Source organism: Phascolarctos cinereus, unplaced genomic scaffold (assembly GCF_003287225.1).
Source record: "Phascolarctos cinereus isolate Bilbo 61053 unplaced genomic scaffold, phaCin_HiC Scaffold_2;HRSCAF=192, whole genome shotgun sequence".
Taxonomy (NCBI): Eukaryota; Metazoa; Chordata; class Mammalia; order Diprotodontia; family Phascolarctidae; genus Phascolarctos; species Phascolarctos cinereus.
Genome location: NW_027555625.1, coordinates 250,620,584 through 250,636,014, shown reverse-complemented (window position 1 = coordinate 250,636,014; position 15,431 = coordinate 250,620,584). Strand labels below are relative to the sequence as shown.

Below are 15,431 nucleotides of genomic sequence, written 5' to 3'. Positions count from 1 at the left end.
GTGCTTCCCTGACAGTCTGGCACTGGGTAGAAGTTTTACATGGAGATCCTGGGAATCCCAGTGGCCAGAGTTTAATGACTTACTTACTCTAGGTCCTGGAGTCCCTTGCTCCCCCTGGATGCCTCTCCTCCCTGGGGTGCCCTGGAGAAGTACAAAAATCAGCCTTGCCAGAAAATCCAGAGCCCATGTGTATCACCTACTCATTGGAGAATGAGATAAATCATAGCTCATCCTCACTCTTTCTTATATAATCAATCCCTCTAGGCACAAATCATCCCTGCTGATGAAAACCACCCAAGTCCCAAGAGAGCCCAGCTAGAAGTCTTGTGGGACCCACCAGCCATGGCAATACAAAGGGCTGTGGGGGAAGGAGGGTAATTTATATTTGCCATATTTTGTCTTGTCCCAGTAAGTCCATTAATTGGAGTGAAGTATTCCAGACAAGAGGAAAGATAAATAGGGAAGGAGAAAGAGCCCTGGATTGAACTCAAGAGAGCTGAGTTCTAGTTGTAATTCTGTCACTGACTAGCTATGTGACTTTGGACAAGCCCCTCTCTGGTCCTTTTTCCTTCTCTGTAAAGGGAGGGAGCTGAACTTGCCGATCTCCAAGGGAAGATGTGTCATTCTGTGCTTTTACAGATGTGTCAGACTTCATTAACTGTATTTTGTATCATGAACCCTGAAAACAAGCATTCCAAGCAAAGAACAATGCCTAAAGGAACCTAAAGGTTCTAGAGGTGTTCTAGGTCACAGTGGAGTTGGATTTAGGATGAAAGAAAAACATCTTCAGAACTATCTCTCAAGAATCCCCCAGGTAAGGCAGGATGAGATAGGCAGTCCATTGAGCTGGGCTCTGGATGGGAGAGTCCAGTCTCAGAATGGAAGCTCACCCTCATTCAGCCCAGTTGCTGCAGAAATGTGTAGGGCTTTAATCTTACAAAAAAGTGGCTGGCCCTGGGATTCAGATTGAGGGGGTTTAATGAGATGCTGTGCTCATTAGGCATGAAGCCAGCTCCAGCCAAAGAGCTGCCCTAATCACTTGGATCACTCTTGACTTTATCATTTTCTTTCTCTTCTAGTACTCTCTCTCTCTCTCTCTCTCTCTCTCTCTCTCTCTCTCTCTCTCTCTCTCTCTCTCTCTCTCTCTCTGTCTCTCTCTGTCTCTCTGTCTCTCTCTCTCTGTCTCTCTGTCTCTCTGTCTCTCTCTGTCTCTCTGTCTCTCTCTGTCTGTCTGTCTCTCTCTCTTCTCTCTCTCTCTCTCTCTCTCTCTCTCTCTCTCTCTCTCCTCTCTCTCTCTCTTTCTCTCTTTTCCTGAGGTGAACAAATAATCTCTGGAGACCTTTCACAGAGGGGTGAGGCCAATTGGGGCTGACTCTGGAGGAGAATAGCTGGCAGACATTATTATTTCAACCACTCCCCACCAAACAGATCTAGAATTTTCCTTTCATTTTCTGTGTCACCAATGGACTAAAAGCCAGGATGACCCAGATTCAAATCCTATCTCTGACATATACTGCCTATGAGACCTTGGGCAAGTCACTTAACTTCTCTGTGCTAGGCAACTCTCTAAGACTTAATTGCAGTATAGTTGCTAACCTGTATTGGTGATGGAAGTTTCCTTACTTTATAAGTAAGGTAATCCTTATAGGGAATTCATTGTAACAAAGAAATCCCAGGCCTAATTGCTATCCCTATCCTTTCCTTATGTACATTCCAATTATCCATGGAGCAAGGGCTAGAGAGGGAATCCCAGCTAATAAATCACAGAATCTACTTGAATAGAGAGAGAAGGAAAGCTAAGGAAGGGCCTTAATTTTCTCCTAACGTAAACCTTTATATGAAGGAAGCTTGGGTAAAACAGTGCCTTGGAAAGGCTGCCTGGTCCCCCCAGGCCTTTCAGAAATAAGTAATATATTGCTAATCAAAACAACCTTCCACTTCCCTATCCCCATGCCCACTAAATGCCCAGTCCTAAGGCTTTGATCTGTGCAAAGATAATCAGATGATAAATTTTTTTTGGACTTGGCCAATGTGGGAATTTGTTTTGCCTGATTATGCTTATGTGTTACAGAGGTTTTGTTTTTCTTTTCTTTTCCCAACTTGGAGAGGGAGATGAGAAGGAAAGAAAACAAAATAATTTTAAAAATACATGAAAGTTTAAAAAATCTGCAGACAGAGATGAATACAAGTAATAATATTCTCAATGAAGTTAGGGCAGCCAAGTACCTGGGCCTGTGGTAGATATTGCTAATGGGGTCACCACATAGCCATCATGTAGCAAAACATGTGTTCAGAGATTGGGCTGTCTGGCCACAGTAAGCGTATTTCAATCTGGGAAATAGATTGGTCTCGCACTAATACCTGATCTGGGTCCTTCTTAAATGCTGAAAGATTGAAACTTTGGAATAAATATGATTTTACACCTGATAGGGGGTCAAGGTAACTCCACGGTAAAAATTCTTCCTGGTCAAATCCCAACATGACAAAGTATCCAGGATTCTTTGTTGTATCAGCATTCATTCTACTCTGTCATATCATAGAACTGAAGGCTATTAGGGCTGGGAAGGGGTCGCAGAAGTGATTGGTGTTTAACTTCTTCATTTAACTGTTGGGTGTATGGAGAATCATGAGGATAAATTAACTTGTTTTCTGTCACACAGCTTATAGCAGATTCCATTCTAGAACCCAGGTCTCTGACTCCCAGTTCCATGTTCTTTCCTCTAGTGGGTCATTGGACAAGGGCTTAGAGAGCTCAAATTTCATTGAACTAATTCTGCAACAGTTTTTACCATGACAGAACCTGACCCATATTTCTAAGACAGCTTCATAGAAAGGATGGACAGGCCTGACTCACCCTTCTGCCCTGTGTTGTGAAATCCTCAGTGATCTCAGGTTCATCTAGCCCTGAGAGGGTAGGAAAAGTGAGAGAGGGGAGAGGGCCTAATGATGACCAAATGGTCAAGCCCATCTCTGAGATTGGGGTCAAGTTCTAGAACCAGCCAAGTGCTTATAGGATTAAGGGGGAACACTTCTGGATGTTCCCATTGCTTGGCAAGAGTATGGTTTCCCCCACAGCTGTCCTTCTGGGTCAGACAGGTGCCTGTGGTCATAGAATAAGGAAGGGAAAGGTGAACTTACAGGGGGCCCTGGAGGCCCTGGAGGACCAGGCTGATCTGAAGGACAAGTGCAGGCAGAAGTCAGGGCAGGGCAGGTTTCTGCATCTCTCTGAAAAGAAAGGAAATATATTTGCCCACTTATAAACATTTGTCTAGAACCTAATAAATTAAGGCCACCATATATGCACGTTGGTAAATTTGAGGGGCACAAAAAACCTTTTCTAGCACAGGACACCCCACTCCAATAGTAGAAGTGGGTGCCTGCCTGTCTTGGAGTGATTGTCCTGACTAATGGGGAGATGCTAAGTGAATAAGTGTCCCGGAGTTCTACTATCCCAAACACAATTGTACTCATTCTTTAGCTCAAATGGAACCTCCTTTGTGAAGCCTTCCTGATTCCCGCCACTCCTCTCAATTGAATATGACCTCTCTTGTCTCTGAACCCCTATAGCACTTTATTTGTGCCCTTCTTATGATCTTTACCACATTATGTTTTTTATGCATTTGACTTTTTTTTTCCCATAGAGTCCTTGAGGACTGGGACCATGGCTTATTTATTGTTTATATATTATACTGAGCTTTGTACATAATAGGTTCTTATTAAATGTTTGTTAAATGACCAAACAAACGGGGAGATGAATGAATAAGTGAGTCAATGAATGGGGCAGTGAATGAAGGCATGTTATCATACCAGAGCAGGTACCTCACAGCATTTGTCTTCCTCCGCCCAGGTGTCACTGCAAACAATCTGCAGGGCCTGGAGCTGAAACTAGGAATGCAACAAAGATGATGGTGTGATCAGTACTGTACACTGGACAGATGGCCAACTTAGACCTAACCAGGATGAGACTTAGGTAAAGCTATGAAGACAGCCAAGTTTGTCTTCCCACTGATCACAGCCCCAACAAGAAGGGAAATGTGCTTGAGCTTACAGTTGCTGAGCCACTCCGGGGGCCCCTGGTCTTCATTAGTTTTCCCAACATGACAAATCCTGCAGTTGATGAGCTCCCTGCCTCACTGATCAGCCTCTCTGTGACCTTCCGACAATCAACATAGAGCTTGACCTTGGTGCGACTGACTGCCACATGTACCTGCCAAGGAGAGAGCCAAGCAGCATTGGCCCCAGTGCTTTGTAGGGGATAGAGGAAGTGAATATAGAAAAGGAAACTCTGATTGGCAAAGATCACCTACCAGGTCCAAAGGATGAAGCCCTTTGCCTAGAAGCATAAGGCAAAATGCTACCACCTGAGAATTAACCAAAGCTAATGACAGCTCCAGGATGGCAATAATATTCATAAAGCCATCCCCTCAGTATCATCTTACATCACACCTTCCACCGCTGCTGTCTCGACCACTTCTTCCCAACCCACTCACTTCTCAGTCCTTTACACTATGTCTTTTCAAGTAATCATTCTACTGAAATTGCTCTCTCCAAGGTCACCAGCTGTCTTTTAACTGTTAAATCAGGTACCCATTAATTGAAGAATGGCTGGAAAAGAAACCTTTTACCATAGTGTTATCATGAATATAATGCAGGGATTATTATGGATAAAGAAATGACGAATACAAAGGAATTCAGAGAAGCAAGGGAAGATTTGTATGAACTGATGTAGAGCAAAATACCTCTCTTCAGAAGGATGGAGACCACTAGGGCTGAATGGTCAGTATACTGTCAGATACATTTATTGTATAAGATGTATTTGCTTGATTGTTTTTCTTGTAAGATAGGGTTCAATGTGAAGTGGGGGTGGGCTGCATCCTTCTGCTTCCTAGATTTCTTTTTGGATAATCTGCAAGCATCTCAAATGTGGCATGTCTAAAATTATACCTCTGCCAAACTTCTACTTTTCTGTTAATGGCACCATCCTCCTCCTCATCACCATGATTCATAACCTTGGAGTCACTCTAAACTCATCCTTCTCTGTCTCTGCACCCTCCCAGCCTGTATCCAATCAGTTGCCAATTCTTAGTGATCCAGCCTCTTGCACTCATCCACTCTTCTTGCCACTCAGGGAGCCACAGCCTTCTTCCAGGTTCTCCCCTTATGACCTCTCATCTATACTACTGTATCAACCTTGGAAATGGTCACTTTGCTGCCACTCTCCCATCCAGAATTCATCTTTTGCACAATTGCCAAAACAATCCTCCCAAAGCACTGGGCTGACTATGTCACTCTTCAGCTCACAAACCTCCAGTTTCTTTTCCTTCTCTCTAGGATAAAATGTCAGCTCCTTATCCTGGCCTTTCAGACCCTTCACAATCTGGCCTCCACTTCCTTTCCTTTTGTGAACTCTCTGCTCTTGCAGAGAATGAACTACTAGCTGCTACCCAGACTTAATACTCCATTTCCAGCCACTGCTCATTTGCCAAGCTGTTCCCCATACCCAGAGGGTAATCTCTTCTCATCTTGACCTCACAACTCCCAGAATGCCTAGCTTCATCAAGGCTCAGCTCAGGTGCCACCATCTCTTGAAGCCTTCTCTCTGATCCTCCCAGTTGTTAGTGCTTTCTCTGTCCTCAATTTTCCCCATGCTATACTTATTTGTTTATGTGTCATATCCTCCAGTAGACTATAAGCTCTCTAAGGGAAGAGACTATTTTAATTTGTATCATTTTGTGTTTATTATCTCTAATACCTAGAACAATGCCTTACACATAGTTAAACTGAATTTAATTGAATCAAAAAACTTTGAGATCATTTAATCCAGAGGTTCTTAACCCACATATCCAGGGCCATGAATAGATTTCATGGTGTCTTTGAACTTGGATGGGGAAAAATTAGACCTGTATTTTCACTAACCTTTAACTGAAACTTAGCATTTCCTTTAAGTAAAAAAAAAATTACTCTAAGAAGGGGTCCAGAGGTTTTATCAGACTGCTCAAAGACTCCACAACACAAAAGAGATTAAGAACCCCTGATCTAATCCAAACTGCTCATTGTACAAAGGGTTTGAAACAGACCCAGCCTGGGAAGTAGCTTGTTGTAGGCCCCAGAGCTAATGGATGACAGATCCAGGACAAGAGCCTAGTTCCAACTTCTAGTCCAGTGTTCTTTCTTCTCAGGAGCCCAAAATCCTAGCCCTGGCTTTGCCACTCACAAGCTGTATTATCTTAGGTAAGTCATCCTCCCCTCCCCTACCATGATCCACTCAGTAAAGCATTTAGCCAGTGAAGACAGAATATTTACCTAAAATGTACAGAGATGTGAGAAAAGGGTGAAAAGCTCTCTAGAAATGCAGTATGGGAAATATTTCAGGCAAGGCAGAGTCAGAGACAATTGGGCCCAGAACATGGGGACAGGATGGCAGAGGACTAAGAACTAAGTGGCCTGTGCTAAAAACTCAGGTCAGGGGGCAGCTAGGTGGTGCAGTGGATAGAGCACCAGCCCTGGACTCAGGAAGACCTGAGTTCAAATCCAGCCTCAGACACATGATACTCACTAGCCGCCTGACCCTAGGCAAGTCACTTAACCCTGATTGCCTCACAAAAAAATAAAAAATAAGCAAAAATTAAAAAATAAAAACTCAGGTCAGTGTGCAAGCTGTGACCCTTTTCAAAGTTAGGACCTTGTGGAAGCTCCCATAAAATATCTTCTTCACTTCCTGCAAATCAAATGTGACTTCTTGCAACTCAGCCTTGTGGTCACGATGGAAATAGGTCAGGGACTTTCTGCCAGCTGTAGGGGGGAAAAAAATCAAATGATGATAGAGCAGATGACCCAAATTGGACACACCTTTCACCCTCAGTCTATGACCAGGTATGGAATTCAGGGTCCACGAGCCACTCCCAAACTAGTTTCTCAAAATGAATTGTAATTGTAGAGAAGGTGTTCACAATTGTTACACTGTGTGGATGATGGAACAAGAGGGCTGGAAAGAGGTTTGGGGAGAGAGGCAAACAGTAGATTTGCAGGCAACTCTCATTTATTTGTTCAAGTAGGTAATATTGTGAAAACAGTGACATTCAAAAGTCACAAATATTTGTCTTCAGAATAAATGACACATCAAAAATAATGATTTCACCTCCCTATGTTTGGCATGGGGGGGGGAGGTCAAAGTTGCAATTGATCTATTTGACTCCTAGTTAATGGTAGATGGATAGTGGTGGAAAGAGGTAGGTTGGGGGAGGGTGGTTGGAGTTAAGGAAGAGGTAGCTCAGATGTCTGCCTAGGGTAACAGGGGTGGGGGAGGATAAGGAGAGACAGGCCTGGAATTAAAAACCTTCAGTGGATAATGCACATACACGCAATTAAGAGCTGACTGCAAGTATTATTTGGTAGATCCTTAAAAATGTGAAGTTACTACCTTCTCCAGCTTTCTACAGCCACTCAAGTAGCTCCGTTCTCATGAACGGAGTTCACAAATTAATTGCTTAGGGTGATTGAGGCAACAATATTTAGGGGGGTTGTCTACAGACTTGGGGCCCTGACCCTCTAGGAACCCTAAAATGATACCATCAAGGGTGACTCCAAGAAGGGGCTCGAAGGTCTCATCAGTGATCTGCCACAGTGCAAAGGGCTCCCTAGGTGTCTCTGGGAGCACACGGAGGAGAAAGCTGATGGTGTGCTCCGGTGGGAGGGCAGCTGGATGGATTTCACTAGATTAACACAAAGACAGACACCCCCACCCCAGGAGAGATATTAGGGACAGCTCCTATCAGGGTACTGTCAACCTAAGAGTGGGGAGGACAGAACATCTTGACTATATATGTTCCAGCTTCTCTAAGCGGTGGCAGAATTCAGAGGAGTGGGGTGGGGTGGACAATGGTCTTTCTGAAGCTCAGGATTCAATGCAGGAAGGGTTGTACTAAGCCTAACTCTCCACATTTGGGGAAGTAGGAAAATATGGAAAGCCCAGCCCTTCTAGGGAGGGGCCTTTTTGGCCCCTGGCATTGCCCATAGAGAAGCCCCTTGGAACAGGATCTTGGGATCAGAGAATCATATATAGAGCAGCAAGCAAGATGACCTCAGAAGTCCATCTAGTCCTCCTCACTTTAGGGATGAGAAAACTGAGGCTTATTGAGATTAGGTGACTTGCTCAAGATCACGTGTAGTAAGCAGCAGAAACAGGCTTCAAACCCAGGTCCCCTAACTAACTCCAAATCCAGCCCATTCTCCACTGCATCATCCTGCCTTGGTCCTACCTGGCTCGACGCATCAACTGGACATCCCTGAAGAGTGTATAGGTCCGAGTTCCACTGAAGATAGAGGGCTCCATCGAGACCCCTTTGATGGATGCATACTCCTTTTCCACCAAGCCAAAAGCCTCCATCATGTCAAATCCTGGAACATTCAAAAAATGATGAATAAGAAGGGAAAAAGAAAGAGAAAGAGAGAGACAGTAAAGGGAGAAAGGAACGGGGAGAAAGATGCAGAGACAAGCAGTAGGGCAGAGAAGGACAGTGAGGAGGATGGAGGAGAGAAAAAGAAGGAGAAAAGGAGAGAGAGAGAGAAGAGGGAGACAGACGGAGAATCCCCTTGGTGGCAGAGTTTAAAATTTCCAATTAGCGGGTTTATTCTTTGCTTTTAGCTTTTGTGATTATTCTATGACCCAAGTGGTGTTAATATGCATGCTACATGCAGACATGACGCGGAGGCCTCCTTGTTCTCTTCTATCTGTCTTCTTGCTTACTTAACAAGCTGCCACTCTCCAAGTGACTGTGTTCTTGCTAAATAATATGACAACTTAGGGGACAGCTAGGTGGCTCAGTAGATACAGCACCTGCCCTGGAGTCAGGAGGACCTTAGTTCAAATCACTTACTAGCTACCTATGTGGGCAAGTCATTTAATCCCCATTGCCTACAAAATTTAAAAAAAGTGATATGCCAACTTCAAGGCCCTGTAAACATGAACCAAGCCCTGTGTAACTGCCTGTTCAGAGCTTGGGGCCACTCAGCACCTGCTGCCAAGGCCTTGGTCTACCTGACATCATCACCCAATGCCTTAGACCCTAAGCATTGGAAGAGCCTATGGCCACCTCAGAGAGAGTCATCTTAGCTCCTTTCTCTCCCCATCCAGGCAGACCCAAGAGATAGAATTACCAGCATGAGATTCCCACAGTAGGAAAGACACATTACCTATTCCTCTGCCCTAACAAACACTTAATAAGCTGGTGCATGTGTGTCTCTGTGTGTGTGTGTTTTAAAAAGAGATCAGTAATGAGTTTTTTCTTCCTAATATGGCACCAAATGCATTGTCAGAAAGAAATATCTGCAAACTCTGTAAGGCTTGGAAGGAAAGTAATTTTTACCTCTGCCTGTCCCACCTTATGTTTCATATATCACAGAAGTTTCTAATCCATCAAAATTGTGTTTCCATTCCTGGCTCTTTATGTCACTTATTTTCACACTCTCTAGAGTCCTATCAGGACTTTCAGAAGTTTCTTCCTTCCACCATGAGCCAATCACACCATGCTGGCTGGTTTTCCTCTGTCTTAGCTGGCTATCAAAGCACTCTGACTCACTCCTCATTTCAGATATTAATTGGCATAAAGCAGACAGTGAAATCTGAATTCATGTTTCTGGCTTATCAGAACTTTCAGAAGGCAAAGGGTAACAGCCAGTTATCTTAAAGCCTAGAAAATGAGTAAGTTTGTTTTAAAAGATCCTCTTCCTAATACCTTTCCTCCTACTCCTACCCTCGCCATTCTATGGATTCTAGTAGCCATTATATATTTGACATCTTTAGTAAGAGGAAGATTGGATATAAAATTCCACACAGTGTGTGTGTGTGTGTGTGTGTGTGTGTGTGTGTGTGTGTGTGTGTGTAAGACATAAAGAGAGAAAGACACAAGAAAGGGGAGGAGAGGAGGGAGGGAATGAGAAAGAGAGAGAAAGAGGTAGAGAGAAAAAAAGAGAGAGAGGAGGAAGAGGAGGAGATAGAGATTCTATGGAATAGAAGATTGGAGAGAGGAGAAGAAAAAGAAAAGAAGGAGGAGGAAGAGGAGGAGAAGAAGAAGACAGTGATACTAGGATTGTATTGTGTATAGGGGAACAAGAACAGGAGGGAAGATGAATCTGAGAGATCAGAGCTTGGTAGAACTACTTTAACGCATGGTTGGGAACAGGACATAAATAGGTTCCATACCTGGCAGAGAGCCGTTAGCACGGAGAGCTGGGCAAGCCGCTAAGAGACAAATAGAGAACGTATTTAGGAAAGCAAGTTTAGCCCATCAAGTAACCAAGTACATCAGCCCCAGAATTGTCATGAGGAGGTCCTGGGACAGTATTTTGGAACTCATTCCCAGAGTTTAGGAAATACCAACCTCACACCAACTTTATATGTAAATGTAACTTATTACTTTATAGAGGAGGAAACTCAAGATCAGAGAGGTTTAGTAGTTTTCCTTTAGTCACACAGAAAATATTAGAGCCAGAATATGTGCCTAGTAGTCCCTTAAAGAGGTGAGGATTTTTTCTGAAATGAAACTCATTGACTATATATGAACTACTCTCAGTTATCCACAATTGGGAGACTGTCTACAGGTTTTTTCTGCTCTACTAACCAGCTGGTCCTAGGCTATTGACCACAGTGCTGATCTGGTCATTGAGAGCCCAAGTATATCTTCCCAGAAGAATGTTCTGTTGTGAGCCTGTTTCTAAATTCTAAAACTAAATGTTAGTCATTTGGGAATTATTCCTATCCTTGGTCCTCCCCACACAAATGAGAGCTGTCAACTTTTTTAGACTTCATCCAATGAATGAGTCTTCCAAGTCCATTCATTCTGGAGCAGCCAAAATCCATTGTTCTGGAAACAGAGAGGGAGCCTCTGGGTGGGATTGCAGAGAGAAAAAAGACTACTGTGGTCAAAACAAAAATCACCTACCTGTTTTCATTCAAAAAAGGCAGAAAACAATATCCAAACCTGGTTAAATCTTCGTCTCAAGATAGAACTAGAGATTACAGAAAGATAGAAGGAACTTTAGACATAACCTGGGCCAACTCCCTCATTTTAATGATGGAGAAGGATATTGAAGCCAAGGTCACTCAGATATTAAATACCTTCTCTAGACTCCTTTTGCATACTTTCACAACTCCCTTCTTATGTGCATATCCAGTCTGCTCAATCACTTTGAATGATGGAAAGATCACTACCTCATAAGACAGACCAGTTGACTATTAGGCACCTCTGGAATTTAAAAGCTACTCTTGCACCTGCTGGTCAATCTCAGTCACATGTATGAATGAGCTGGAATCAGTCTTCTCCCTGTCCACATTCTGAGCCTCATCTCTCATTGTGTAAAGTAAGGTCTGTTAAAGCATTTTCGGGTGGAATAGTTTTTTTTTTGGAAGGGTCAGAGCATATTAACCCCTTAAATCAGATCTCATAGCAATGTTCTGATCTGTCTATGTATAAGGATGCCCCTACCTTTATCATGTTGCTTGGTAGAAAGCTAGCATTTAGAATAAGATGAGCAAAAAGAGAATTCCTCTGTTCTTCCTAGTCAGACCAAATCTGGCATATTGTGCCCAGTTCTAGGTACTACATTTTAAGAGGGTCACTGACAAACTGGAGAGTGTCTGGAAAAGAGCAACTGGAATGGAGAGGGAACTGGGTAAGAAATGGGTACAGGAATTAGAAGGATTTAGCCTAAAGAAGAGAAGACTCAGGGGAGACTTGGTCACTGTCTCCAAATATGCAAATGACTGGCAAATATGGAAATGACTGGCAAGTGAAAGAGGGATTAGACTTGATCTGCTTGGCTTCAGAGGGTAGGGTGAAAGTTACAGGCAGGCTCAATCTGAGGAAGAACTTCCTACCAAGCAGAGTTGGGTAACCATGACGTGGGCGGTATTGTTAAGCAATACGTTTGCCATCTCTCTGAATGTCCACTTGTCAGAGATGCTATTGAGGCAGTCTTTGTACACGATAGGAGGGTGGAATAGATTGACATCTGAGAACTCTTTCAACTCAGAAATTATAGGAGTATATGAGGAAGGGCAAGAAAGGCCAATCAGTTCTGTTGCACATGATAGCTATTCTTTGTTTTTTAATTCTCCAGACACTGAATTTTGCAGAATTGGAGACCAGGGAAGCTAAAGATGAAAACTTAGGTGTCCCTGAAAAGTCAAGGGTAATTTGTAGATTCATTTTCCTCAATCATTTTCACAGCCACCAATATAATCGACCCGTAGGACCTTAAAGTTTCCTCATGAACTGTGGTTACTGTATCTGCAGCATCTGGTAATTTGGACACAGCAAACAGTTACTTCTATAAAATGAGGCTTCTAGCTGCCAGTGTCTGGCTTCTGGAGAATATTTTTGAACAAAATAAATGCCCATTGATTAGGAAATGGCTAAAAAATCTATAGTTCACAAATGTAATAGAATATTTTTTTTACAGTAAGAAGTGGAAACTATAAGAAATTCAGAGAAACATGGGAATAGTTGCATGATCTGATGCAGAGTAATAAAGTGAACCAAGAAAACAATCTATACAATGATAACAATGTAAATAGAAAGATCACTAGAAGGAAGCTGGACTGAATGATCAAAAAATCAATGGAAATACCACAGAACAGATAATAAAATATACCTATTCACTCATGTCAGGAGAGCACTAGCCTAACTCTTGTTTTTTGACATAAGGAGACTCTGGGCAAGTAACTTAACCTCAATTTTCCTTGAAGACAGCTAGATGATTCAGTGAATAGACAGCCAGGGCCTGGAGTCAGGAAGACCTGAGTTCAAATCCAGCCTCAGACACTTACTAGCTGTGTGACCCTGGGCAAGTCACTTAACCTCTTTTTGCTTTAATTCAATGGTGAAGGAATAGGCAAACCACTCCAGTATCTTTGCCAAGAAAACTCCATTGATGTGCTATGGTCCAAGGGTCACAAAGAGCCTGTCATGACTGAACTACTGAACAATAACAACAGTGCCAATAGAGTGTAGGAAAGAGTTGAAATAATTGTTATGAAAAGAGAAAAGATACCAATAAAATGTTGTGTTTTGTTTTAAAAGAAAACAGGTTAACATGAGTAAGCCAGGGTAAGGAAATGGAGAGATCAGTTTCCAGGTGACTTAGCATTTACAATGCCACCTTAGTTATCCAGATTGATACATTATTCCTGACATTATAGTTCAGAATGAAGGGAATGGTGGTCCTTTCATCCCCTGCCCTGGTCATTGTGTTTATATTTTAAATATTTGTATTGATAGCTTTTGGTTTTATGTCACTTTATTGCTAAATGTAACCCTTCTCTCACCTTTATCCATCAAACCATCCCTTGTAACAAAAGTTAAAAAAGATTTGTTTTTAAAAAGCAGTTTAGCAAAACTATCTAATATGTTACCCAATCTGACAGTATATATAATGTTACACACATATAGTTCTCCACTTCTGAAAAGAAGAAAAAGGAGGTATGCTTTTTTCATCTCCTCTTTGGGACCAAGCTTGGTCAATATAATTACACTGGTCTTTACATTTAAATGAGACTGGCACATTTAAATGGTGCGTTTAAAAGCTGGAGTTCATCCAAAATAGATTATTGGATGGAGGTAGGAGATGATCACACAACACAGAGAGCTGGCTCATGACCTGCCCCAGTAAAGATGAGAAGCTGGGTTGCTCAGATACAGTGTTACTAGGTGACTACCTACATACAGTAATATAGCCCCTTTTCCCCTCTAACCCTGCCACTACCTTGGTCTGGGCTCTCAACCCCTTGGTCTTAGACAATACAATAGCCCACTGGTTGGTCTTCTTGCTCAAGTCTCTCTCCACTCTAGTCTAGCCTCCACTCAGCCATCAAAGTGATGTTTCTCAAGTACAGGTCTGATCATGTCACCTCACTATTCAGTAAACTCCAGGGACTCTTCATTACCTCCAGGATCAAATATAAAACCCTCTGTTTGGTTTTTAAAGCCCTTCATAACCTGATCCCTTTCTACCTGGTATTATTATGCCTTGCTCTTTTCCAAATACTCTGCAATCCAGTGACACTGATCTCCTTTCTGCTCCTCACACAAGACACTCATTTTCACTGACTGTCCTCCATGCCCAATCTGTTCTCCCTTCTTGCCTTTGCCTCCTGGTTTCCTGGCTTTCTCCAATTCTCTGCCAAAATCTCAGCTTCTGCAAGATTTTCCTAACTCCTTCTACCCCATGTTAGTGCCTTTTCTCTGAGATTATCTCCAATTTATCCTGTCTATATTTTATTTGGACATAGCTGTTTACATACTATCTCTTCCATTAGATTGTCAGCTTCTTGAGAGAGACAGGACTAAAAGCAAAGAAAACTAAAAACAAAAAAAAGAGGCCTTTGTTAGAGCAGTGATTGACAAATAACAAGGTGCATAAGGGCAGTTAAGGTGCTCAGTGGGTAAAGCACTGGGTCTGGAGTCAGGAAGACCTGAGTTCAAAATCTGGCCTCTGACATTATAATAGCTGTGTGACCCTGAGTAAGTCACATAACCCTGTTTGCCTCTGTTTCCTCATCTGTAAAATGAGCTGGAGAAGAAAATGACAAACCCCTCCAGTATCTTTGCCAAGAAAAGCCCAAATGGGGTCTTGAAGAGTCAGACATGATGGAAACGACTGAATGAAAACAACCATGAGAGCTCTACATCCTATACAATACCTGATGATTTCTCCCCTATGGCCTTTTCATAATTGCTCAGTTTCCAGCATTCATTCCTTATGGTAAAGCTCTCCTAGTTTCTGTCTTAAAATGAAAACACCCTTGGAAGGAAACACTGCTCAGTCCTCCACATCATGAGATTATCAGTCTTTCCTCCCTCACTGGAAAGGCTCTGGCAGGATTAGGGCAGTGGGAGCCCAGAAGGAGACAGTAAAAGGACAAGAAATGGCTCAGCGAGAGGAAATAGAGTATGCTAAAGGCAAACTTAAGCCTGGCATGATAGAGAAGGCCCTAGGCTCCAAAGTCAAGAGATCAGGAGGTCTGCCTCCACCACTTACCAGCTCTGTGATCAAAAGAAAGTCATTCAATATTTTAAAGCTTTGATTTTCTCATCTCTAACATGTGGATAATCATTCCTGCCCTGCCCCACTTCACAGGACTGTTGGGAAGATCAGATGAGACCTGGCATGTGATTAGGCTTGGAAAGAAGTTCAAAGTACTTTTCAAGTACAATGCCAGGATCGATTACCGCTCGTCAGCCGCTGATCACTGTGCCTGGAGATAGGGGTAAGGTTAGTGCACTCACCAGTCCTTCCTATGGCAGACACAACATTGCTCTCCCCTAGCCTGTACACAGCTGAAACCATAATCTTGTACTTGGTCCCAGGGAGCAGGAGAGGAAGTGTCACGTGGTTCTCTGGGCCGGGAATTATGATCTACCGGGAACAGCAGA

At 42.9% G+C, this 15,431-nt stretch overlaps 1 protein-coding gene across 1 annotated transcript in view; it reads right to left on the bottom strand.

The window, feature by feature from the left end:
* Positions 1-15,431, bottom strand: part of COL20A1 (collagen type XX alpha 1 chain) — a 109,457-nt gene that overhangs the window by 16,488 nt on the left and 77,538 nt on the right. The window contains 9 exon segments of the mRNA XM_020981572.2: positions 88-141; positions 3,139-3,225; positions 3,808-3,885; positions 4,049-4,207; positions 6,683-6,792; positions 7,570-7,712; positions 8,259-8,397; positions 10,202-10,240; positions 15,285-15,414. Coding sequence (XP_020837231.1) covers positions 88-141; positions 3,139-3,225; positions 3,808-3,885; positions 4,049-4,207; positions 6,683-6,792; positions 7,570-7,712; positions 8,259-8,397; positions 10,202-10,240; positions 15,285-15,414 — 939 coding nt within the window.